The 25,960-nt window shown below is 45.7% G+C and overlaps 2 protein-coding genes across 6 annotated transcripts; both read right to left on the bottom strand.

The window, feature by feature from the left end:
- Positions 1-44: 44 nt before the first annotated feature.
- On the bottom strand, positions 45-14,623 carry ITGA10 (integrin subunit alpha 10). Of its 5 annotated transcripts, none has more exons than XM_057500645.1 (30): positions 14,412-14,623; positions 12,773-12,884; positions 12,465-12,574; positions 12,152-12,243; positions 11,810-11,924; positions 11,068-11,195; positions 10,757-10,905; positions 9,936-10,086; positions 9,565-9,730; positions 9,355-9,428; positions 8,968-9,112; positions 8,615-8,763; positions 8,246-8,389; positions 7,909-8,109; positions 7,478-7,608; positions 6,904-7,070; positions 6,673-6,815; positions 6,138-6,251; positions 5,856-5,941; positions 5,561-5,702; positions 5,299-5,391; positions 5,064-5,140; positions 4,818-4,907; positions 4,301-4,379; positions 4,010-4,123; positions 3,688-3,768; positions 3,443-3,556; positions 2,084-2,179; positions 1,692-1,805; positions 45-1,400 (listed from the first exon to the last, which is right to left on the bottom strand). In XM_057500645.1, exons 1-30 carry the CDS (start codon positions 14,467-14,469, stop codon positions 1,338-1,340), a joined length of 3,498 nt encoding a protein of 1,165 aa, XP_057356628.1. In that variant the 5' UTR covers positions 14,470-14,623; the 3' UTR covers positions 45-1,337. The 5 variants fall into 5 exon arrangements, with proteins under 5 accessions (XP_057356628.1, XP_057356627.1, XP_036780274.2 ...); XM_057500644.1 differs by having other exon boundaries at positions 7,909-8,112; positions 14,412-14,597; XM_036924379.2 differs by having other exon boundaries at positions 7,909-8,112; positions 14,421-14,594.
- Positions 14,624-15,317: 694 nt separating this feature from the next.
- PEX11B (peroxisomal biogenesis factor 11 beta) lies at positions 15,318-25,686 on the bottom strand. Its single transcript, XM_036924377.2, has 4 exons — positions 25,564-25,686; positions 24,649-24,764; positions 24,057-24,258; positions 15,318-16,514 (listed from the first exon to the last, which is right to left on the bottom strand). The coding sequence occupies exons 1-4, from the start codon at positions 25,617-25,619 to the stop codon at positions 16,109-16,111; spliced, it is 780 nt and encodes a 259-aa protein (XP_036780272.1). The 5' UTR covers positions 25,620-25,686; the 3' UTR covers positions 15,318-16,108.
- Between the last annotated feature and the right edge of the window lie 274 nt (positions 25,687-25,960).

Below are 25,960 nucleotides of genomic sequence, written 5' to 3' on the forward strand. Positions count from 1 at the left end.
TTGGTCTCCAAAGTCTTGATTACAAAGAAATATAAGCTACCCAGTTGTTGATGAGAATCCAATTCTCTTTACTGGCCATAACCAAATAGTGGGGGAATGGGGACAGCGGGGAAGGGGAATGGTGATCCAGAGATAGAAATTAACTTGGGACTGTCCAGTAAACATCGGGCAAAAAATGTCCAAAAAATTAGGCAAGGGCTGGAAAACTGATTCCACCAAAGAACCCCTATAAGGTATGATTGCATTTGCCCCAGAAACATTTTCTTAGAAGCTATTTGTGCTACAAAGTCAGTGCTGAGCAAGTAATGGCTTGCTCCCCAGAGACCTCCTGCCACCCACTTAAGCTTCTTCCTTAATGCACACCCCTCTCATTCAGACCCTGTGGGGCTGCTGCTTCCCAAAGCTGGTAAGGTGAAAGGGTTTCCCAGGGTCAAGCAGCAATCCCCTCCCTTCTATCTAGTTTTCTTGTAAGAAGGGCTCAAGAGTGTGTGAGCCCTGGGGAGAAAACACTGCCCCGGGTAGCCAGTCGTCTCTGCTATTCCAGCTCTAGCCACGTGAGGGCCCCTGGCTCCAGAGAATCGGGCACTAGGCCCTGGCTCTGCTCCCAGGGAAGGCTGGAGCTGGGAAATCCTAGCTCAGCAGGCCTGGGGTGGCTCTGTTTCACCAACACCTGAGGGCGGGCGAGTGTACCACGAAATCTCAGGTTTCAGCGGGATGGCAGTTGCCTGTCTAAAGGCTTCTCTGTTCCTTGGAATTGTACAGAATGTCTCTTGTGGCTTTTCCTCCTCCCTCCGTTTTTCCTGTTGACTCTCCCCATCCTGCTCTCTGAATCACCAGACTCCACAGGAAAGCAGCAGATGTTGACTTTACTCCTTTTGAGCCAACGTCAGCTCCCTTCTATGAAGCAAGGAGCAGACAGGAAGGTGAGAGGCAACAAATGGAGGAAGATAACCCTCATGCTTTCCAAACTGTGAAGGAGGATGTAAAGGGAATCTGAAAGGAGTCAGAGGCCTAGGCAAAAAATTTTTGATTCCTGGAAGATAGGGAAAAAAGGCCCCAAACCAAAGCCCTAATGTTGGCTATGGAACTAGAATTATGAGGGGGGAAGCACACAGGGTGGGACTGTTCCTAGTCTTGGTGCCAGACCTTGTCTGAGGTAAGGCCTCATATCCCACTAGCAGCATCCTCATGACTTTAAAAGTCAAGTCAGGTTGCAGGTCTGGGGAAATAGTCCAGAGGCTTCTTCTTATCCCACCTGAGCCCCCAAACCTCCACTCTTATGCAAGTCTTTTGGAGAAGCTTCCAGGAAAGACTTTCTGGGCTTTATTCTACATTCATTACTCCAATTTTTCTTCCCTTTTTTCTTCCTCAGGGATTTTCTTGCGGGCAAAGAAGCCAAGCTGTAGAGGAAGAGATAAGAGTCATGACAAAATGCCCTGCCTGGGGACCCTGTCAACAGCTCTCAGACATATCTGAAGTCTTCACTTTTGTTCTGCTTCCAAAAATGAGATTCAAACTTATTTTATTTAGTTTAATTCAACCAACAGTTGTGGAGTACAGTGAAGGAGATTCAGGCATGACACCCACAGTCTGCTCAGCTGCTTAACACAAATGTACCTCTCCCTGCTATAATCAAGGATCTCTCAACTCATGGGCACCATGCTCCATCTCCCCACTAAAGCAGTACTTACCTTCCAAAGGCAGAAGACAAGGAGAGCAAACAGGAGCAGCCCTCCCAGGACACTGCCAATGAGGATCCACAGGGAAATGAGGGCCGGGTGGGTCTGAATCACCTCCAAGAGGCTCTGTATAGGAAGGAGAGTTGTTTATCACTTGCACCCTCTTGCCCAGCTACCCTCACCTCCCATTATAGCAAAGCCAACCTGAAAACAGAAAGACAGAGGAAAGAAACTGAGGCAGGAATGGAGGCAGTAGGACCCCAGCACCCTGATTTATCACTCTGACTTTCCAACTGATGCCTAATGAAGAGGTTTCTATTCAGAAAAGCCCCCAAGTGCCAGTACCCCAGCCCATCCCCACCCTCACTATTTCCACAGCTCTCAAACTCAGTCTCCAGCCCCACCTCACTCCAAGAAAAGGGTTCAGGCAGCTGTAGGACACTGCCCTCCTCAGTTCCCAGCTCAAAGGTGCTGACCACTGTCAAAGACTTGAATTTGGCCTGTAGAACAAGTAGATGAGAAGACAATTAGCGTGAGCCATCATCAGGTGGTACAGCTGAACCACCTGACGATGGCTCATGTTCTGCCTAATAGCAGAAGAAAAGGTTGGAGACCAATGGGGAAAGAGAGGAAGGGTAATAAGAGGGAAAGCCTCTGGCCCTTCATATATGCTGTTTGCTCTACCTGTAATGCATTCAGCTCCCCTTTCTTCGGCTAACCTCCTTTAAGTCAGAGTTTAGATGTCATCTCCCCTGGGAATTAGGGAAATGGTTCCTCCTAACCTCCACTGCCCTGGATTAAGTTATAATATTCTATTTATTTCTCTGTCTTTTACCACTTAACTCTAAGATCCTTGAGATCGAGGGCTGTATCTTACTAATTTGTGTCCCTAGTGCCTAGCACAGTGCCAAGTACATAACAGTTTCTCAATAACTAATTGTTGAAAGAATAAATAAGGGCATGAAAAAAGGATACCAAAGAGAGAGAACCAGACTTAGAAAGAGATGGTCTGTCAGACTTAACTTCCCCAAAACATTTGCCTACATCCCAGGAATCTTGTGTTATTCAAAGGAGATGGTACATGGGAAAGCACAATATAAACCCCTAATACTGCATAGCTGTTATAATTAGGAAGTCACTTCCCTGCTCAGAAACTCACAGTAACTCTTCAGTGTCTACCACATTGAGTTCAATATCAATGTCCCCAGCTTTAGAGAATTTTCATAATCTAGATTCCTTTCAACTATACAATCTTATGTCCCACTACCCTCCAATACATAGCCTGCGTGTAATACCAACTATTTATTCATTCATTTAAGAAAAATGTATTAAGTCACTACGGTGAGTTAGGCATGGTACTAAATGTTGGGGATATTCTCCTCATTGTATGCCTAATACAGGGCCTTTATACAGTAGGCACTTGAAGGATTATTAGTTGATTGAACTTAGGCATCTTATAAATGTTGATTGATTATTGATATAGCACTAAGGGATGGTAAATGGAGGTAAATACAAGGATAATAACTAGTTTTTAATGAGTCCATCACATTATCATTTGTTCTTAACAATATGAAGTTGGTATTACTCACCCCACTTAGTGATGAGGAGAAAGTAGCTTAGAGAAATGAAATAACTTGTTCAAGGTCCAACAGCTAGTGGGAGACAAAGCTGGAACTTGAACTTGGGTCTATCTACCTCCAAAGCAGATGCTAAAGTTCCAAATAGGAGCAGAAGAGAAGATTAATAGAAGAGGAAAGACTTACCCTCCGGAAAAATTCATTGTGAACCAGCCTCAGTAGTCCAACAGAGACCTCAGTCCCCTTTGCCAGTTGCTCAAGGTGGCACCTCACTACCTGACACCAAGTATTGCTCCCATTCTACCAGAAAAGAGAGACGGTGTGTCCAAAGTGTCCCCTACTTACCACTCTTCATCTCAAACCTCGAAACTCCACTGCTCCCCACTGCATTCCCACTCTGGACACTTTCTTCACCTTCTTGTAACTCATACCAGTCTGCTTATGTTCTGAAGCTCCTCTGGATGCACAGGGAGCCCCGGGGGCTCGGTCAGGTTCTGTACTATGCAGCTTGCCTGGAGGAAGATCCAGCTTGAGGTGGGAGGCCACCCACTTCAGGCTGAGCAGCCACATGCTACCCACACTCTTACAGTTCTTCCCTGGGTAACCCCTTTCCTTTGTCCCAAAGAAGCCACATATGTAAAAGAAAGGTCCCAAGGGGAAGGAGCCCTGAGGGAAGTGACCCGGCAGACAGGGAGCTGGGTGAGTCCACCAGATCAAGGTGGCAGGTTCCACATACCCCTAGCCCAGACTCACATTATTAGTAATGACTTGAGACAGTGACAGGAAGTAATTGTCCCCATGGGCCACAGCTGGAAGGAGAGCTGAGATGATGAGGCCACCGACCACATAGCAGCCTAGGTTCTGAACCTGAGAGGAGGATTGGGAAGGGGAAGAGGTGGAAGACAGAGGACTCCTACTCATCTCTTCCACTTCACCCTGGATGCCTTTGAAATCTCAGAGAGACTCTCCCCATCCTTTGCTCAGGACTCTCCCCACTCCACTCCACCCCAGCTCATGCCAGTGAAGGCCCTTCCAGCTTCTCACCCTAAGAGTGGTTTTGAATTCAGGGCCCACTGGGAGAGTCTCATATGGGTGAACCTCATAACGATGCAAAGTGGACTCACTGCATGGACACCAAATCAGGCAGTACATGGTCACAGCCACGACACAGACAAGGGGAACATGATCAGCACGCAGACATGGATTCAGGGAGGGCAGGGCCAGTACATGGATAAACAGATAGAATACATAAGATAGGAATGAGACATGACACAAACTGGGTACAAACTTTATGATCATATCCCATACCTCTTCACCCCAGCTTCAGTCCCCAGGGCCCAGCAAAGCCCTATACCTAGGATGTATAGGTATACCTGTACCTAGGAAAGGAAGATGCTTAAAAGAGAAGGTTCAGCATGAGTGGTACTGAGGGCAAAGAGATGGATCAGCCCCAAGGGTTTGGGTTTTGGGGAACACCCAATCACATGGAGGGAGAGGGAGGAGATATAAAGAGTAAGAGTTTGGGGTCAGAACAAGGTCCCAGCAGGGGGCTGACTCATACCTAGAGAACAGGAGGTGAGGTTCATATTGGATGAAGGCTGAGGTCTGGATTGTGTTATCTTGAAGGGTCCCATTTCTCTCCAGACTATTGCTGTAGAGTCAGAGGCAGAGGCTCACATACCAGATTCATCCCAGACACCCCTCTCTGGAGTAGAAGAGTCAGTGCTGTTTCCAATCTGGCCCGCCCCCACCCACCACCATGAAAACCAATAGGAAAAGGCTGGGAGGGGGCTCCCTTTGTTCTTACCTGGTGGCAGTCAGCCTGACAAGGACCTGGCTCAGGAGAGAGGAGCAGCTAAACTCAAACTCTAGCAGAAAGGTCACCTGGGAGCAGGAAACATGGGGTCATGGTAGATTCCTCTTCATGGGGCAATTACAGAGGAGCAGGAGCCCTTGTGTGCCTCCTTCCCTAAACTCCCAGGCCCACAGATTCCAGCCCCTGCTCTCTCAGAGCCCCTTTCTCATGCTGGGCCCCAACTCACCTTGGCTCCAGTCTGAAAGACAGGGTGCCCCACACTGCAAAACCGGGCATGAGGGGAAGGGGCTGCACATTCCACCTTCACTGGACTGTCCCTCTGGGAGCAGAAGAATGGAGGTGGACGTCTGGGGCTGGGGCTGCACCTGCTCTCCTGCCTACAGCCTCTCATCACTGAGCCTTTCTCTAGAGCGCCTCGCAGCCACGACCAATACCCCAGTCTTCTTCCTCCTTCCCTAGTTCCTCCTAAACTCTCTCCCCAACGGCACCTGGTGAGTGAAGCTGGCCAGGTGGAGGTTTCTGGAGAAGCTGAGGAGCAGGCTGGTGTTGTAGGCATTTTCTTTCCTGTTCTCCAGAGTTCCTGACACCAGCACTTTGCGCCGACTGCCTCGAACCACGAATGGGTGCTTCCTAGGGGTGATGAGTAAGGAAGAGTCCGGGAGTTGAAGGGGTACAGAAAGCCTCAATTCCTTTTCCTGGGCAAGAAACAGCCCTCTGCTCCCTTCAAGTCCTTTCCAATAAGCCTTGGATCTCCCTACTTTGGCCAGTTCATGTCCATCCCACCTGGAGCCTCTGATGTCCATGTCAGCTTGAAGCACCAGGTCTGTGACACATTCATTGTCAGGGCCACAGTCTTTCGAGAAGGGGACCTAGAGAGGAGAGAAGCTGAGGGCTAAGAGGAAGGCAGTGGAAAGGAATGAAATTCAGGGGAAATGGAAAGAGAAGAAAGGGGGCCCAGGTCAGATTTCACCAGAATCTCATGTCTCCTCCCTCCCCTTTCTCCGGAGTTCACTAGGAAGGGCAGGGTCAGGACCCAGGGGCAGGGCAGGGCGTGGTGCCTCTGACCAGCTTCCGTATGGAGGTGGACGAGCCCTCACTCAGCACAGGCCCTGGCTTTGTGGTGTCGTCCAACGCAAAGGTCACAGTCAAGGCCACTGGTCGGAGGTAATCTGACATATCCTGATGGAAACCAGAGTCAAGGATCATGGGGAACCGGGGACAGGGGTACCACCCAGGCCTGCGGCAGAATGTGATACTTAATAGTGATCATTTATCGAGTACTTTCTGTGTGCTGGGCATTGTTCTAAGGTTTACCAATATCATTATATTTAATTTGAATACAACTCCTATCGTGTAGTTTTGATTATTATCCCCCCTTTTCAGGCAAGGAAACTGAGGTTCACAAGTTATGTGACTTGCCAGAGTTCATCGGTGGTAAACGGCAGAGCTAGGATCCAAACCCAGATCAGCCTGACTCGAGTCCAAACTGTCTCACTTCCTGGCTTCCTCTTTCTTGCCCATCCAGTAGAAATTCCTCCTCTGCTCCAGCCTTCTCCTCACTCCCAGCCCTGATGCAAAGCAGTTCCTGCCCCCTCCTCACCAGCACATGGAAGTGCAGCTGCTTGCAAGTGACATTCCCCACACTAAGCTGGAGCCTCCGAGGGGACAGCCTCTGGCCAGAGCCATCAAATGCTGCACGTGCCCCAGCTGTCCGCTCATCCAGTGATGCTGTGAACTGCATATCTGAATAGGGCAGAGAAGAGCAAGAGTGGAGAGGGGCCCAGGGACCAAGGGGTTGAGAGAGCTGCTGGGATGTACTCCAGTCACTCACAGAATCTGCGATCCCAGTGGCCAGGAGTGTGGGAGGTCACTTGGAAGCAAAGGGCTGCAGATAGGCAGGCTGCCTCCTGGCCTCGCCGCCTGCAGTCGCTCTGAACCACACTGATGGCCGAAGGGGTCACATCCAGTGAAGGGGCCAGGTGGACAATGGGCCGGGAGCTGGGCACAGAATAGAGAAAAAATTCTAGCACTAGGAGCAAAGTATTCTGTGAGCAAGGTAATCTCCAGGATTTGTCTCCCTGAGGTCACAGGGAAGAATGAGGGGTGAGGTGCACATAAGTCACGCTCCCCTGAACCTCCTGACAGAAGTAAGATAATTGCTAACATTTAATAAGCACTTCCCATGTACTAGGCACTATTAAGATCTTCACATGGATTATCACATCAATTCCTCACAACAAGCTTGTAAATTTGGTGCTGTTATTAATTATTCCCATTTTATAAACTAGGAAATGGAGGCACAGAATAAGTGGATCAAGAAATCCAAACCTTAGTCGGTGACTCCAAAGCCCTTGCTTGTAAAAGCCATGCTCTCTGTCCACTGCTACCAGAGTTGTGACACTCACCTGAGCAGGATGGCTGCTCCCTGGGCACCCACAGCCACATCCACCAGGTCATCTCCATCCAGATCGAGCCGGCCATCCACACTTCGGCCAAAGTAGCTGAGGGCCTGTGGCATGGAAACTGCAGCAATCCGCTGAAAGGGAGAAAGGGGAGATTGAGCAGGTACTCCTATACCTGATTTCCTGCTCTGCCCACCTGGGCCTTCCTAACTCTCCCATCAGGCATGGGAAGGAATAGGAGAAACTTGCCTGTGTTCAGGAGTCCCTTAGTGAAGCAATCCCTATAATACCCTCCCACCTCACCTTTCTCACTGCTGATAAAAAAGCACTTATTCAATCTGGGTCTCAACCCAGAAGAGCACTGATAAGCAAAGAGCACACCTCCCCTTTCCCTTCCTCCCACCATGCCCCTACTTTATCTGCACACATCTGACCTGGGCAGGATGGGGCTTGACTCCACTCTGGGTCCCATGATACAGGTACAGCGCTCCACGGTGCATGTCCTCCAGGGGTGCCCCCACAGCCACATCAGCAAAACCGTCTTGGTTCAGATCAGGAAGGGCTCCCATGGCAAAGCCAAACCGAGCATCCTGGGGAGGTTCTGGCTGAAGTGTTCCCTGGAGTATCAGCAAGGACTGCTGGTGGAGGTGAGAAGATGGAAAGATGCTGAGCTGACAGTCCCAACCCTTCAGCCAGTCCTCAAATGCATGTGCCTTCCTCCCTCCTTCCACCCCCGACAAACAAGTTTTAAGGGATCCCAGCAAGTCTCACCTGGCTCACCAAATACACATAAACACGTCCTGTTTCCTTATTCTGGGGTCCCAGGAACATGGGGGCAGCCACAAGTAAGACATCGGTTGTTCCATCCCCATCCATATCCAATGGGCAAAGTTCACTGCCAAAGTATGAGCCAATCTGGAGAGTGGTGGGTAGTTATAACCCCAGAGAAATGGGAAGGTGATTGTGGACAAGTGGGAAGCACCCACTGGCCTGCCAATCTGGTCCTGACACTTTTAACAGACTGTGCCAACCTGAATTCAGCACAGGCTTTTCAGGCCCCTCTCTTGCCCCTTCGCTCTCTTCCCCCAGCCCGGAGGTCCCTCAGGATCCAAGGGTCCCACCCTCACTTGGATTCCCTACCTGCTCCCCCTGGAGGCTCTGGGTGACCCTCACAGCTCCATCTTTCTTAAGCTGGAAGGCGATGACCTTTCCTCGATGTCTAAACCGAGGAGCGCCTGAGAGAAAGAGGCAGCGTCCACCCCGCAAAAGCATGGAGGAAACCGAGTAACCTAGAAGTGGACAAGGAATCAGGGATGAAAGGGAAAGATGGGGTAAGAGTGGGATGGCTCCCTAAAGGCACAGGAAGAGGTGCCAAGGAAAGTAGCAGGAGATCAAGTGAGAAACTGCCTGAGTTAAGAGGGGGTACCTCCTAGTCCCCACTGAGGAAGCATTTCCTCCCCACCCCTAATCCTTTGCAACTTAATGCAACTCACCCAGGTAGGCTGCATGGTTCTGCAATTCAGGGGGGAATTCATCTTCCAGGGCCGTCCGTTGGGGGAAGAGGCGGTGACCTTTTTCAAGCCATAACACTGAGCCACCCCAGTCATAGGCCCCTACCATCCCAAAGAGAATCCCATCCTGTAGAGTAGAAGCAGATGGGGTCACTGAAAAGACAGCAGGGAATAAGAAGAAAGTACTTTCCAGGTATGAGAAGGTCACTAAGAGTATGCTGGGGTCAGCTGGAAAGGGATGAGAAGGTCAGAATGAACATTACTTATAGGAGGAATCTAGAAGAGGCCAGGGATTGAAGGTGTCTGAGGCAGAGGTTGGAAAGAGTCAGCTGTTGAGAGGGCTCGTGGAAGGGTCAGAGTCTGTCCAACCTTTAGTCGATGTGTAGAAAAACCAATCTGAGACATTTCCAGTCCAAAGGAGCTCTCATTTTCTCCATGGGATCCTTGAGCATGAGAAAATATCAAGGCAATATCAGGAAAGACAGCTCCCTCTTTGACCTACTGAACTCATCCCAGAACCTCACCTACACTCCAGAATAGCCCCTACCCTGTCCTCCATTTCTCCAAAGTAATCATTACCCTCGAGGCCAAAAATCCTGTCTCCTAGTGCGTCCACAATATCAGTCAATGCAGCTTCATCTGTGACATTGAAGAAGAATCTCTCATCTGGATCACTAGCAATAGCTCTGATTTCCCGCAGGAAAGAGCTAGGGTCTCGCTGCCGCCGGAGATAGTGACCAAGGACCTGAGGTCAGGAGATCAAAGTGGGGTCTGTTAGCTGTGTGGCATGAGATGTTACAGCTGGCACAGAATACAGCCAACTGAAGTGACGGAAGGGGATATGGTTGACGTCTGGGAAGTGGTTAATACCCATTTTCTCAAGTTCCCAGTCCTCAGTGTCACTGTCCCCACCCCTCCTCAATCCCTCCGGATCCAGAGTAGATTCTCACTGCAATCCCATAGCGTGTCACTCTTCCAGCTTCACAGGCCTTTAGTGCTGTGGGAAGCTCCTCTCCATCATGTGATTCTCCATCAGTGACAACCACCAGTAACCTGGCAGCCTCTGGTCGGCCTCCATGGGATTGACTAAATCCTTCTGTGCTGAGGAGAGAAACAAGTGAAGTGTGATTAGATGCACACACACACACACACACACACACACACACACACACACACACACACACACAACTTGACATTGTCAGCAGTTCACCAAGATCAGACATCTTACTTTTAGTCCATTTCCCTGACAGCGTGTCACATGGAGACAGGCACACAATACGAACACAAATGTTTGAGTGGCACAGAACAGACAGAGCAGCAAATTATCAATACAAATGAGTATAAGATCCATTCATTCATAAATTCATTCAGGCAATATTGCATTTGGGAGGACAAGTATTAAGGGAATGTATAATAAAGGAGAATGGTCAGATCAGGGAGTCTTCCCAGAGATGAGTTTTGAATGATCACTCATGAGTGGTGGAGAACCTGAGGGCCAAGAAAAAAGGGGGAGAGGAGGGTAGAATGAAAGAGTTCTGTTTGCAGAGATAAAGCAGAAACATGGAGAGACACAGACATAGACACTGTGGAAATGCAATGAGAGGGAGCGTGGTGACAGCCAACTTAGCCTCCCCCAAACCACCAGTAGTGTGCACACAAAGATAAACATGCAAGACATCTTGGAATGTACACACCACACTGCAAACCCTCTCCTGACCCTTCTAGGCCCTCCTTACTCTGGCATCCCATATTTGTCTCCCCAGTGCCTCACCAGGCCACTGTGATTGCTTGGGCAGTCCTTGTTTCTCGTCCCTCCCGCCGACTCAGGTTCCTTGCTGCCCTCATCACTTCTTCCTTGGTTCGGAAATCTCCCAGGGACCACTCATGTACAGGGCTCTCCCCATACTGTACCAGTCCCACCTGAGAATAAAGAGTGCACTCAAATGGAGTGTATGTATGGGGCGAGGAGAGAGAAGAAAAGTATGTGAGGGAGGGTTGCTGAGTACTTGGGTACTACTGAAGGCACTCCCAACATCTCCCTGTCTCTCCCACTCCAAGCCCACCCATATTCCCTTCTTTTACCTGTATCTGCTCTGGGTCAATAAACAGCCTTCCTACTAGTCTTCGTAGGAAAGTCTGAACTTCAGACCAGGGGTAAATGCTGTTGGAGCCATCCAAGACAATGACAACGTCCATGTATGTGGGGCAGCCTAGGAGGAGGGGAATGGTGATGGGGAACAGAAGGGTAGAAGGATATTGGGCATGGGGCAACAACGGAAGAGGTCACAGGAGAAACATTTATTAGGCACTTCTGACATGCAAAGAAAGTAGTGTGCCCTCTACCCTGGGTAAATATAGAAATGAGAAAAAGAGGAATTGGACATCCATGTAATTTACTAAAAAATGAAACAATGAAGAAATTAAGTGCTAGGTAGAAACACAATACTGCTCTATGCTGTAGGAGAACAGAAGAGGGTCAGTTCTGATAATGGGAAATCAAAGTGTAATGAAAGGTATTTGTATGGAGAACATTTCAGACCAAAGATGGATGTATAAAATAGATGACACTGTGAAGGGTGAGGTACATGCTGTGGCCAAGTGTGTGGAGGGAGTTTTTGAAATTGGTTAGATCAGTTCATAAAGTTTTGATGCCCTGGCAAAGAATGTGAATTCTAACCTGCTAGGAAACATGGGGCTTTTGTAAGATAGCAGTGAGGATAGGCATGCAGGCCTCCTGTTAAGCATCACACCCTGTTGCACCATCTTTTGCCCACCCTGCACCCCATTCTAGAGACCGAGTCATCAGGCCCTTCTTCTGGCTCACGTTGTGTGGTGGGTGCCAGACTTCCTTGAGGCTGGAATGAAGCACCTACATGGGTACATATCCCAGAACTGAAGACAGAGGAGCCACAAGCACGAGACCAGAGAGGGGCACAAGCCTGGGGATGAGGAGGGGGAAAAGTTACTTCCCAGACTTGACAGGACACCCTCAGAACACACTCCTAGTTGAAGTAGGCATTGAGACCACTCCCCGAAATACCCTTCCTTGCTTTCTAAGGTTTTAAACTCCTTGATCCCTCCACATAGACCTGTTTCCCTTACCATACTGCTCTTCTTTCCACCATGGACCTTCAGAGACCCTCCCACTACCCTTTTCTTAACTCACCATGAATCCCCCATCACCATCTGTCTCTAGTAGAGACATCCCCAGGTGCATATTCACAGCAGAGTGAGATGAATTTCCCAGTGGATAGTCACCTGGTTGGAGGGGGTTAGAAGAGAATGAGATCCTGGAATCATGGATAGGTTGCTTAAGTTAAGGGTGCTTTTGGAAAAGGATGAGAACAGATCAGAATCAAGTTAGGGACGGGGAGGATACAGGATATGCAGGTGAAGAAGGTAAGGTATAAGGGGTCAAAGCTACTAGGATTGCAAGGTTAGCGAGGGTTTAGGAGTGGAAGAATGAGGTATCTTCTTACCCAAGTGGCCCTTGATGCATGGGGCACTGTGGGATCCCCCTACAGGACAGCGATAAACATCCCCCCTTCGGTCACCTGAAGGCCCATCCCAGGGGGCGCCCACCAGCATCCTGGGAGGAGGACATTAATATAAGCATAGTGTGAACAAGACCCTTGAGGTAGGCCAGAGGAAAAGTGCATGGGGGTGGTAGGTCTAGAGCCCTAGCCAATTCCAAAAGATCAGATTAATTTAAATTCCCACCCACTGTGCCTCTCCTTTAACAGCTCAATTACAGCCCCAATCCATGGCCCTCTAGCTTCCTCCTCACCATCGTTGTCCACCCCCAACATATTGTAAGACGCTGTATCCAAATTCAGCCTCCCGTGGCCCTGGGAATAGTCGTGGGCGATGCACATCCAGGTTAAAGGGGGAGCAGAGACCTGGGGGGCCAGGGTCATAAGGTTAGCAGGAAGCAGCCAGAGAGGCTAATGGACACACAGACAGGCACAACCAGAGAGAAACCAGGAAGGGAATGTTTTGAACTCAGTCTATACCCTTGTTTCTTACTCATAGCTGTCCTGGCCTCTGTTGATGACAGGTACTCAGACCTCCAAGCAAGGATGATCTCCCTCCTGTGTCGGAATGCAGCTGTCTGACTTGTGGCCCTCTGCCATGCTGGTGCACAGCTGTATTTCCATTCCTACACCTGAAATCTCATTTACAGACATGTGTGGAAGGGGCAAGTTCCTCTTTTCTATGGCATTACTACTCCGACACATTGTCCTCCCCAAACTGTGAGGGTCAAAAGAGGGAGCGGGCCTTTCTGCAGGCCCAGAACTACTATTCCTTCCAAATTCTCCCCGAACCCAGGACATAGGGAGAACAAGAGGAGGCTAGGGAGCACTGCATGCCTGGGTGTCTTGTCTTTCTTTTGGACTTCCAGTGTCATTGTTACACTTACTCTCTTTGATTCCAGCCCTGAAAACCTCAGTGGGTAATTAACTGGGTGGGGTCTCTCGCCCGCCCACACAAATGGTTTGCTATCCATTCTTACCAAGGGTCCCAGCACCCCAAAGTTCCCCCCTACCTGCTTGCTCTCTAACTCATCCACTCTCCGCCTACCTGCATTTCTTCCTTAACTCTTGACTCACTTTAATAACTCCCTCATCATATCCTGGCTGACTCTTCCCTCCCAACACCAATCCCTTTAAAATCAGAACTGGTATTTTGGGAAGCAAAGATTACAGGCCACTGGTGAGGAAAAATTCCAGAGCTCTTGTCCCTCCCACGGTTCTTTCCCTCTGTCTTGCTTCTTCCTTTAAAGCAATCCCCTCTCAGGCTACCCCACCACCACTACCACCAAAGTTATAAGCTCTGTCCCAAACCATGCTCGTTTTCAGAAAGGTGTTTTGTACGTGAGCCTTTTTGCATCCAGGAAACTGACAGGATTCTGTGACCAGAAACTGTAGCACATTGGTTAGATAAACCCAGAGTTCTGACCACACAGTCACTTATGCCTCAGATCTCAAAGACCACCAGAGTAGGAAGAAGTAGGAAAGGGGATCATAGGAATCAGACTAGCCACGTGGCAGGTCACATCATGTTTCTTTTTGATCCACTGATTCCTCTAGGGCTTAGAACAAATGTTTTAGTTAACTGGACACAAATCTGACACTGGGTGCAAGGCCTTGCCAGCCTCAATAATGAAGCGGTCATATGTGTGGGAATAAAAATGGAAGCATGCAAAGACACACACACACACACACACATACATATGTGTGGGAATAAAAATGGAAGCATGCAAAGACACACACACACACACACACACACACAATGTAACCTTTCACCGTAGCTCCCAGACACACACACACACACACACAATGTGACCTTTCACCGTAACTCCCAGAGAATTTTAACCTAAAGATCCCAGTGCCAAACAAGCCGTACATCTCCCATAAGAAGTTAACCTCCCTCACCTGTCAGGAACATCAGGGGTAAGAACAGGTGAGGGGTGAGGAGCTCCATGCCTGGTTGTTCTCTGTCCGGGTGAGAAGTCCTCTGTGCCTGTGTCCCTCTCCTCTTCTGTTTTCTTTACTCTCCCTCTCATCCTGCCCCCTCCCACTGGTAGCTAAAAATAAAGTTGGAAGGAATGGGAGGAGTGATGGTGGGGAACTCTGGGGAGTCCCAGACCAAGGAAAGGACTAGGCATCTTAAGTCTATTTCTCTGCCTTCGTGCTGCCCCCTGGAGGCGTCATCTCAACATCCAATGGCAAGCACAATTCTTGATTATTTTTTGCCTTTTTTTTTAGTTTTTCTCTCCTTAGTTGTTGCTGGACAATAATGCTTTCCTCAGGTTTGGAATAGAAAGTAGGAGTAGGATATAAATGCTTTTCACTTCCTACTCTTATTTATCTCAACCTGGGATATGGAAAATGAACGAGGTAATAACAGTGTTATCATTTCCCCATCCACCCAGAGGAGTCACAGCAAGTGAGGACAGAGCCAGTCCATAAACCAAGCCTTATCAGCCCCACCCCACTTAGTTGTGACTCAGGTTCTGCTGCCTTGTGACATTATGGTTTTTGGGGGGACTAAAAACTATAAACTGGTGTGGGGTGTGCTTTGTGGAACGAGTATAAATACTTTATCATTAGACCCCTGTCTTCTCAATTAGGCTATAAACTTCTGAAGTTGGGACCATGGAGTTTCTTAGTTTTTTGTCATCTCTGCCATCTAGTGTTATGCCCTGTATAGTGTAGGTGCTTAATATAAATCTGGGTGATGATACCAGTGGCTAATCCCATGTAAAACCCAAAAATAGTGACAGGAATAGGGGCCTCAGATGACCAGAACAAACAGCACCAGGCCAAACATTAATGAGCAAACTGATCTTTAATCTGCTGACCTGGAAAGCTTGTTCTTATTGTGGGCACGGACCACAGCTATTTACACAGAATCATTGTACAATATTTACAGCAAGATGCTAGACACAGCATCCTTCTGGATAGGCAAAGAAAGGGTAAGAACAGACTAGGGAACAGAGCTCTGAAATCATAAGTGTAAGCAGAAATCTGCAGGTATGAGTAGAGGGAAGGATAAGGGCCATGTCATGAGGGAGGCTGGTGAGGTAGCCATGAGGGAGGAAGAGAAGCATCAAAATACCTCTGGGGTGTGAAGAGTACCCTGGGGCATAATGTCTTTAAAATTATGATTTTGAGTTTGAAGGAGGTAAAATCTGCCATAAGCCACCTTTGGGAGGAAAAAGAAGGCAGAATTTTACAGACCACACTTTTTTACCTCCCCTACCCAAAACTAACTCTGCTACTGATTAAATTCCTAGGACAGGAGGATTAAGAAGGTAAAAAAAGAGATGCAGAGACAAAATCTTAAATAGACTTAAGAGAAACAAAGTAAAAAGATTCAAGAGACTCAGACAATGCAGTGAAGGAAAAGACAAAAGCTCAGCATATCTGAACATTAGAATCATCTTTGACTTCACAAGTCACCTTTCTTCACCTCATTTTCCCCAAAGCTCCTCTCTACTCCTAAATCTCTGAATTGTAAGTTTAGCCAAGGAGTAGAGTTAGAATAAGGGTGGTATATTGGGGACAATCTAAGATTCCATCTTACCAATTCAAGTCCCCTCTTATTCTGTACCACAGTATCAGGGCTTGAGTCGTAGCCAAGGGCAGATTAGAGTGAGAATAGACAGGATGGAGGACACAAGGCCACAAAGCCCCACAATCCCAGGGCCACAGCGCCAGAGACCTAGTTTCTCCAGTGGAATGAAAAGATCACAGGCATTTCTGACCACATCCAGTAGAAGGGGGGGGTGACTTCGAAGGACCCGAGCCAGGAGCAGGACTCGGAGCTGAAGTTTCAGAGCCAATTCGGGAAGGCCTCCTCCTGGAGTCCCTGGACCCCCAGGTCCCCCAGTTTCAATTCCTCCTGGGACTCCACCTCCAGAACCTTTCAGTCGCCGGCTACAAGCTGAAGATTCTTGTTCCATCAGTAAGCGAATCTCATAGGCATCACGGCTCAAATTCATGATGAGGGAAAACAGATAGTACCTAGGATAGGGTACAGGACAAAAAAGTCAGTAAAGGCATGTATACCCAACTTAGCTGCTATTAGAAATGTCCTCCCACCTTTCTGTAACTAATACGTGTTTATGTGTACCTTAAGATCATTAGCATCATCAATCTTCCAAGATCAACCTCAAATTTCACTTTTCCATTTAGCAACCCATTAGCACAATCAATTTAAACTATAATAATGCATATTTGTTTTGAAAGAACAAGCTTCAGTTGTTTTTCAGACTCAGACACATTATAGATCATTTACATCCCTATCTTTTAGTTTAAAAAAAATGCCCAGATGTGTTAAGCAGCTTGCCAAATGTATTAGATCATAAATTCCTTAAGAATAGTCCATGTTTTATTTTTATTCCACTCTGACAACAGTGGCATGTACCCCATATTAACTGTCCTACCTCTAAACACATCTTGAATCCAACTACAATCTATTACATTCTGCCACCAGTCTAAGCCACCATCATCTCTTGCTTGAACTACTACTCTAGTCTTTTACATGGTCTCTCCATGGCCACTCTTGCACCCCAACCCCAACAATCTAACTTCATGTAGTAGCTAGTATAAACATAAGTCACATCATTACTCTCCTTCTTAAAACACTCCACAGTTTCCTTCCTATCACAGCTAGAATAAAATCTGGATAATTTATAAAGGCCATATATGATAAACCCACAGCTAACATCATACTGAACAGCGAGAGGTTGAAAGCTTTTCCTCTGAGATCGGGAACACGACAGGGATGTCCACTCTCTCTACTGTTATTCAACATAGTACTGGAGGTCCTAGCCATGGCAATTAGACAAAACAAAGAAATACAAGGAATCCAGATCGGTAAAGAAGAAGTCAAACTGTCACTATTTGCAGATGACATGCTATTGTACATAAAAAACTCTAAAGACTCCACTCCAAAACTACTAGAACTAATATCGGAATTCAGCAAAGTTGTAGGATACAAAATTAACACACAGAAATCTGTGGCTTTCCTATACACCAACAATGAACTAATAGAAAGAGAAATCAGGAAAACAATTCCATTCACAATAGCATCAAAAAGAATAAAATACCTAGGAATAAACCTAACCAAGGAAGTGAAAGACCTATACCCTGAAAACTACAAGACACTCTTAAGAGAAATTAAAGAGGACACTAACAAATGGAAACTCATCCCATGCTCCTGACTAGGAAGAATTAATATCGTCAAAATGGCCAACCTGCCCAAAGCAATATACAGATTCGATGCAATCCCTATCAAATTACCAACAGCATTCTTCAATGAACGGGAACAAATAGTTCAAAAATTCATATGGAACCACCAAAGACAATGAATAGCCAAAGCAATCCTGAGAAGGAAGAATAAAGTGGGGGGCATCTTGCTCCCCAACTTCAAGCTCTACTACAAAGCCACAGTAATCAAGACAATCTGGTATTGGCACAAGAACAGAGCCACAGACCAGTGGAACAGAATAGAGACTCCAAACATTAACCCAAACATATATGGCCAATTAATATACGATAAAGGAGCCATGGACATACAATGGGGAAATGACTGTCTCTTCAACAGATGGTGCTGGAAAAAATGGACAGCTACATGTAAGAGCATGAAACTGGATCACTGTCTAACCCCATACACAAAAGTAAATTCAAAATGGATCAAAGACCTGAATGTAAGTCATGAAACCATAAAACTCTTAGGAAAAAACATAGGCAAAAATCTCTTAGATGTGAACATTAGCAACTTCTTCATGAAAATATCTCCCTGGGCAAGGAAAACAAAAGTAAAAATGAACAAGTGGGACTATATCAAGCTGAAAAGCTTCTGTACAGCAAAGGACACCATCAATAGAACAAAAAGGTATCCTACAGTATGGGAGAATATTTTCATAAATGACAGATCCGATAAAGGCTTGACATCCAAAACATATAAAGAGCTCATGCTCCTCAACAAACAAAAAGCAAATAATCCAATTAAAAAATGGGCAGAGGAGCTGAAAAGACAGTTCTCCAAAGAAGAAATTCAGATGGCCAACAGGCACATGAAAAGATGCTCCACATCGCTAGTTATCAGAGAAATGCAAATTAAAACCACAATGAGATATCACCTCACACCAGTAAGGATGGCCACCATCCAAAAGACAAACAACAACAAATGTTGGCGAGGTTGCGGAGAAAGGGGAACCCTCCTACACTGCTGGTGGAAATGTAAATTAGTTCAACTATTGTGGAAAGCAATATGGAAGTTCCTCAAAATGCTCAAAATAGACTTACCATTTGACCCAGGAATTCCACTTCTAGGAATTTACCCTAAGAATGCAGCACTCCAGTTTGAAAAAGACAGATGCACCCCTATGTCTATCGCAGCACTATTTACAATAGCCAAGAAATGGAAGCAACCTAAGTGTCCATCAGTAGATGAATGGATAAATAAGATGTGGTACATATACAAAATGGAGTATTACTCAGCCATAAGAAGAAAACAAATCCTACCATTTCCAACAACATGGATGGAGCTAGAGGGTGTTATGCTCAGTGAAATAAGCCAAGTGGAGAAAAACAAATATGAAATGATTTCACTCATCTGTGGAGTATAAGAACAAAAGAAAAACTGAAGGAACAAAACAGCAGCAGAATCACAGAACCCAAGAATAGACTAACAGTTACCAAAGGGAAAGAGACTGGGAAGAATGGGAGGGTAGGGAGGGATAAGGGTGGGGAAGAATAAAGGGGGTATTATGATTAGCATGTATAATGTGGGGGGTGGGGGAAAGGGGAGGGCTTTACAACACAGAGAAGACAAGTAGTGATTCTACAACATCTTACTATGCTGATGGACAGTGACTATAATGGGGTTTGTGGGGAGGACTTGGGGTAGGGGAGAGCCTAGTAAACATAATGTTCTTCAAAAAAATAAAAATAAATTAATTAATTTAAAAAAAACTCTTAGACATAAACATGAATGACTTCTTCATGAACATATCTCCCCGGGCAAGGGAAACAAAAGCAAAAATGAACAAGTGGGACTATACCAAGCTGAAAAGCTTCTGTACAGTAAAGGACACCATCAATAGAACAAAAAGGTATCCTACAGTATGGGAGAATATATTCATAAATGACAGATCCGATAAAGGATTGACATCCAAAATATATAAAGAGCTCACACACCTCAACAAACAAAAAGCAAATACTCCAATTAAAAAATGGGCAGAGGAGCTGAAAAGACAGTTCTCCAAAGAAGAAATTCAGATGGCCAACAGACACATGAAAAGATGCTCCACATCGCTTGTCATCAGAGAAATGCAAATTAAAACCACAGTGAGATATCACCTCATACTGGTAAGGATCATCATCATCGAAAAGACAATCAACAACAAATGTTGGCGAGGTTGTGAAGAAAGGGGAACCCTCCTACACTGCTGGTGGAAATGTAAATTAGTTCAACCATTGTGGAAAACAGTATGGAGGTTCCTCAAAATGCTCAAAATAGAAATCCCATTTGACGCAGGAATTCCACTCCTAGGAATTTACCCTAAGAATGCAGCACTCCAGTTTGAAAAAGACAGATGATGCACCCCTATGTTTATCGCTGCACTATTTACAATAGCCAAGATATGGAAGCAACCTAAATGTCCATCAGTAGATGAATGGATAAAAAAGATGTGGTACATATACACAATGGAATATTACTCAGCCATAAGAAAAAAACAGATCTTACCATTTGCAACAACATGGATGGAGCTAGAGGGTGTTATGCTCAGTGAAATAAGCCAGGCGGAGAAAGACAAGTACCAAACGATTTCACTCATATGTGGAGTATAAGAACAAAGAAAAACGGAAGGAACAAAACAGCAGCAGAATCACAGAACCCAAGAATGGACTAATAGTTACCAAAGGGAAAGGGACTGGGGAGGATGGGTGGGAAGGGAGGGACAAGGGCGGGGAAAAAGAAAGGGGGCATTACAATTAGCATGTATAGTCTGTCGGGGGCACGGGGAGGGCTGTACAACACAGAGAGGACAAGTAGTGATTTTAGGGCATCTTACTATGCTGATGAACAGTGACTGTGGGGGTGTGTGTGGGGGGGACTTGGTTGGGGGGAGCCTGGTGGACATGGTGTTCTTCATGTAATTGTAGATTAATGATACAAAAAAAAATCTGGATAATTTAAACAGGCTTAGAAGAACTCAACATCTGATCCTGCCTCTCTATCTTGTACCACTTTACCTCAACCACTATGCTCCAACCACATTAGTTTCTTTCTGTATCTTGATCACATCAAGCTTGTTCCTGCTATAGGCCCTTTATATATATATATATATTTTTTTTTTTTTTTTGTAGATAATTATTTTTTATTGAAGGGGAGTTGACACACAGTATTACATTACATTAGTTTCAGGTGTACAACATAGTGATGCAACATTTATATACATGACAATTCTAGGTACCAGCTATCACCATACCAAGCTGTTACAATATCTTGACTATATTCATTACATCCCGGTTACTTATTATTTTACCATTGGAAGTGTGCACTTTTTTTTTTGTTTTGTTTTTCTTTTTTGTGAGGGCATCTCTCATATTTATTGATCAAATGGTTGTTAACAACAATAAAATTCTGTATAGGGGAGTCAATGCTCAATGCATAATCATTAATCCACCCCAAGCCTAATTTTCGTCAGTCTCCAATCTTCTGAGGCATAACAAACAAGTTCTTACATGGAGAACAAATTCTTACATAGTGAATAAGTTCTTACATGGTCAACAGTACAAGGGCAGCCATCACAGAAACCTTTGGTTTTGCTCATGCATTATGAACTATAAACAGTCAGTTCAAATATGAATACTCATTTGATTTTTATACTTGATTTATATGTGGATACATTTCTCTCTTTATTATTATTATTTTTAATAAAATGCTGAAGTGGTAGGTAGATACAAAATAAAGGTAGAAAACATAGTTTAGTGTTGTAAGAGAGCAAATGTAGATCATCAGGTGTGTGCCTGTAGACTATGTGTTAATCCAAGCTAAACAAGGGCAATAAAACATCCACGTATGCAGAAGATTTCTCTCAGAACAGGGGGGGTGAGGTTCTAAGCCTCACCTCTGTTGATCCCCAATTTCTCACTTGATGACCCCCCTGCGACTGTGCCTGTCTTAGGTTGTTCCTCCCTTGAGGAATCTTACCCGTCTCTGGCTAACCAGTCATCTTCCAGGGCCATACAGGGAAATGTAAAGTTGGTAAGTGAGAGAGAAGCCTTATTGTTTGAAATGGTTAGCTTTTTATTTCTTTGCATATTTATGCCCTGTAGCTTCTATGCCCAGCATTTGTCTTGAGGTATCTTTACCACTTGGAAGAATTATGATACTCGGTAAATTTGATATGAGGCACGAATTCTATTTAAGGGTTGTAATTAGGAAGGAAGAAGAAAAGCTATAGAAGTAGCAGGCGGAAGAAAACATGGGAACATTGATTATTTCTTTGACATATCTTCTTGTAGAGTAACTTCAGCATGTATAGGTTTTAAGCTACTACTTAAATTGCGCACACACATTAACATAATAGGAGTATAGTTACATAACCAAAGCATACCTGTAATTACCAGCCATCTCCAGTGAAACCCAGAAAACCAGTTAGGCACCTTAGGCATTTGTGAAAACTTATCTATGATATGGTGGATATTGTCCAACTGAACTTGAACAGTCTGAGAGAAATCAGACAAATTAAAACAACCCATTCCTGGGGAATGTTCACATCCCTTATGTTCTTTTAACAGTAAATAGTCTGTAGTTGTAAGATTTTGGAGCGCTACAATTTGCACTTCTCCTAATTCTTGATTGAGTTCCAACAGTATAGATCCAGTCAAATTTGTTGTTTTACTGTATGCACAGGCCAGCTTAGATATCTCCTTCTTCATTCCCATGTATAGGCCCTTTATATTATCTAGTCCTTCTATCTGGAATATTCTCCCTCCACAGTCTTCACATGGCTGGCTTTTCCTTGCTCTTCAGTGCTGAGCTTAAATATCACCGCTCCAGAGGGGCCTTCTGTGACCCCCATTCTAAAGTAGTGAGCCATTTGCTCCCTACCATGACTCTATTTTAATTTTTTTGTATAGCACTTACTACTACTAAATATTTTTAGAATGAATTAATTATTAGGCCATGATGGGCATAACCAGTAGTATAGATAGAAGCAAAATTTTTCTTATTGTTTATGTTTGTCTCCTCCCATTATAAGTTCTGTAAGTATAGGGATCTTGTTTGTCTTAATCACTATATTCCTATGTCTAGACCAGTGCCTGATCTAAATGCTCAGTAAATACCTGTTGAATGAAATGAATAAACATGGCATATAAACTCTTCTAGGGAGTTTTCCACACCACTCCTGCCATGCCTCCACCCCCACCTTTCATATACCATAAAACATGTTATAGCTGTAAATCACTGAGGAAGATAAGAGGAAAGCAAGACATAAATGGAGATGGGAAGATGCTACAATAATGTAAAAGAACAAAGAGAATCATAGGGAAACAAAACAAATGCAGATGACATGTGTACAGATAATTTTATTCCCAAATCATCTTTCTCTCCACCTTCATTACCAGCCAGCTCCTTAGTCAAAGCCAATATTCGTATCTTGGCCATATTAGGGCCTCCTCTTTTGCCCTATTGCAATCCATTTTCCACACAGTAACAAGAGAGATCTTTAAACACAATTTGAGTTATGCCACATCCCTGCTCAGAACTCATTCTACTTAGCATAGAATTTAAACAAAACTAAACAAAAAATTCTACCATTGCCTAAAAAGTCTTGCATGAATTATCTGGCACCTGTCTACCTCTCCAGTTTGACCTTATGCTCTTTACTCAATACTGTCCATCACACTGGCTTTCTTTCTATTTCTCTAATTCCATGAACTTTTTCTTGTTCAAGGCCTTAGAATGTGCTTTCTGTTTGGAAAGGTCTTCTCTGCTCCTGTTTGCTTTGTCTAACTTCTACTGAGATGTCAGGTCTAAAGCTAAAGTATTACTCACTCAAAGAGTGCTCTGACTTTTCAATCTAAATTAGTTCCCCTTGTTATATAGCTCATAACACCCTGTACTTTTCCACAAATATTTGGTTTGGAGGTTACTGGTTTCAATATCTGGCAAGACCAGAAGCCTCATAAGAGCAGGAACCATACCTACTTTAGCTCTTTGCTTTATTCCTGGCCCAGAGTAAACATGTACTAAATATTTTTAGAATGAATAAATACCAGGCAGTGAGGTGCATAACCTGTAGTACAGACAGAAGCAAAATTAAAGCAATATATCTTACCTTGCCCTATCTCAGTCATTAATCATGCAAGAGCATTTTTCTTCCATCTGCCCCCATTCATTATTCTCTGATAGTTTAAAATTGGCAGCCAAGTGATTAAGATGTATATATTCTAGGAAGCCTCTGGGAGATCTTTCTTTCATAAAACCATAAGCTATGAAGTATGGAGAATACAAAAGTTCTTACAAGATACAAGGACACAAACCTGAATGAACGCTGGGCCCACTTCTCCTGATCCACACGGGGAGCCAGTCCAGACTTTCCAGCCCACAGGACATTGTCACAGGCGAAGTACAAGGCTCGATTGAGATGACCAACAGTGATGCAGAATCTCAGGACAACATCTGATAGATGCACAGCTCGTTTGGCTGACTCAAGGGCATCTGCTGAGTTACCCAAGCGCAGAACTTGGAGGGGAATTAGCAAGGAAAAGCAAGGATTTGGATGTAGAGAAGCAAACAGAGGGCAAGACACAGAGAAAGGGAGAAAGCAAGAGGGTGAAGGTCGAGAAGTGATACAGAAAATGATAAACAATTGTTCTAAAAAGCAGAAATAGTTCATTCTTTTTTACATCAAATCTTAATTTGTGCCCCAGTTTAGTTTTCTCAAACTTGCCCTATTTTCTATCCTTCATTATTCTCTTACCCCTGCTCTTTTATCTCAGTCAGGAGGCATACACAGCGTAAGCGCAGATCCAAATGAGGGAGAACAGGCAGAGAAGGTAAAAAACAGGAAGGACGGACTAAAAGAAATGGAGGGAGTGTTGGAGTAATAGAAGGGAATGCATGGTTACTTACGCTTTCTTCCTAGGCTCAGATGCCCCTCCAGTTGTTGAATCTGTTTCTGTAACCCAGGACCGGCCCCATGTTTCTGCAGTGCATGGCCAAGAAGGGAGCAAGCATACTGGGCAGCCCTGAAGAAGAGGATGGGCAAGGTAATGTGGGGACCTCATTAACCTCCCCATCAAAGATATTCTCTGAAAAGCAAGTATGGACTTTCCCTTTAACCAGTTTGAGACGATTCTTGTTCCTCCTCTTCATGCCCCTATCTCACTGTTTCTTCAGGTCAGGGGAAGGAAAAGACATAAAAAGGAGCATAGAAGTGGGTGGGGAACACTACTTAAGAGTAGAGAAAATAAGAGATTAGACAATTAGAAGGCCTGAAAGGGATAGTGAAGGCAGCAGTGGATCCATCACAAGCATGTCAGTGTGAGCTTGTTTCCGATACGTGAGGGAATGAAGGCACATGAGTCTTCAGAACAGGTGAATTAAGGATATCAGGGCCCTCGAGCTGAATGGAGACTAGAACACAGGGCGGAGGCAGAGGAGGTCCCCGATGACAGCAGGATGAAGGGGCACCCAAACTCGGAGCGCCTTCTCATCTCCGGGGACAGAGTCCCGGTCGCTATCCACCGCAGGACGAACACCCCTCATTCCATCACCGCCCGGTGAAGAAAGTGTTGGTCTTAGGTCTTATGTGGGCACGGTAACCCTGAGCGGCACCCCGCTACTACCCCACTCATGCCTCAGTTTCCCCATCTCTTCCGTGAGCAGAAATGAATCATCTCACTGCTCGCTCAAATCGGCGCCTCGCCTTCCATCCGGGCCCTCGTAGCGCGAGTTGACCCATTTTGACCCCCGTAGTGTGAACTGACCTAGCCTCACGAGGATCTTCATTTGCCCGCCCTCCCCCGATTCCTGTTCGGGCCGCACCTACACAGTCGCTCCCGGGCCTGACTTTGAGCAGTGAAGCGGACCCAGGCGTCCATGACAGCGGCGGCTGCGGCTCCGCAGCCCGGCTCCCGCCCCACTTCCCGCTCCTAGTCACGCCTCCTGGACAACCCAACGGTGCCTCACTAGGGACAAACGTCTTCAGAAAAGAAAGCGAGTGGAGCCAATCCCTGAAGCGGAATTCTAGGAGAAGCGCTGGTCTCCGGATCTAGACCTAAGTGTTTTGTGTGTGTCTCTATCAGAGCTTCTTCTATGAAACGATCACTATTTCGTAAGCACGCCTCCAGCCGTATATTCTTTTTTAAATATTCTGGACCAAAGGCGGGACTTGCAGGAGTTGGGTAGGGTGGGGCGAGAAGGCGCCGCAAGCATCTTGTCG

This window comes from Manis pentadactyla, chromosome 4 (genome assembly GCF_030020395.1).
Source record: "Manis pentadactyla isolate mManPen7 chromosome 4, mManPen7.hap1, whole genome shotgun sequence".
Lineage (NCBI taxonomy): Eukaryota > Metazoa > Chordata > Mammalia > Pholidota > Manidae > Manis > Manis pentadactyla.

What these genes read in the sequence shown, in the direction of transcription:
- ITGA10 (XM_057500644.1), bottom strand. Translation starts at nt 14,469, where the DNA reads ATGGAGCTCCTCACCCCTCACCTGTTCTTACCCCTGATGTTCCTGACA. An exon ending in ATGGTGATGGGGGATTCATG is followed by an intron (nt 11,925 to 12,151) that starts GTGAGTTAAGAA and finishes CCTCATCCCCAG; the next exon opens with GCTTGTGCCCCTCTCTGGTC. An exon ending in TTCAGAACATAAGCAGACTG is followed by an intron (nt 3,557 to 3,687) that starts GTATGAGTTACA and finishes CTTTTCTGGTAG; the next exon opens with AATGGGAGCAATACTTGGTG.
- PEX11B (XM_036924377.2), bottom strand. Translation starts at nt 25,619, where the DNA reads ATGGACGCCTGGGTCCGCTTCACTGCTCAAAGTCAGGCCCGGGAGCGA. An exon ending in GCCCGGGAGCGACTGTGTAG is followed by an intron (nt 24,765 to 25,563) that starts GTGCGGCCCGAA and finishes CCTCTTCTTCAG; the next exon opens with GGCTGCCCAGTATGCTTGCT. An exon ending in TGGGCCCAGCGTTCATTCAG is followed by an intron (nt 16,515 to 24,056) that starts GTTTGTGTCCTT and finishes ACCCTATCCTAG; the next exon opens with GTACTATCTGTTTTCCCTCA.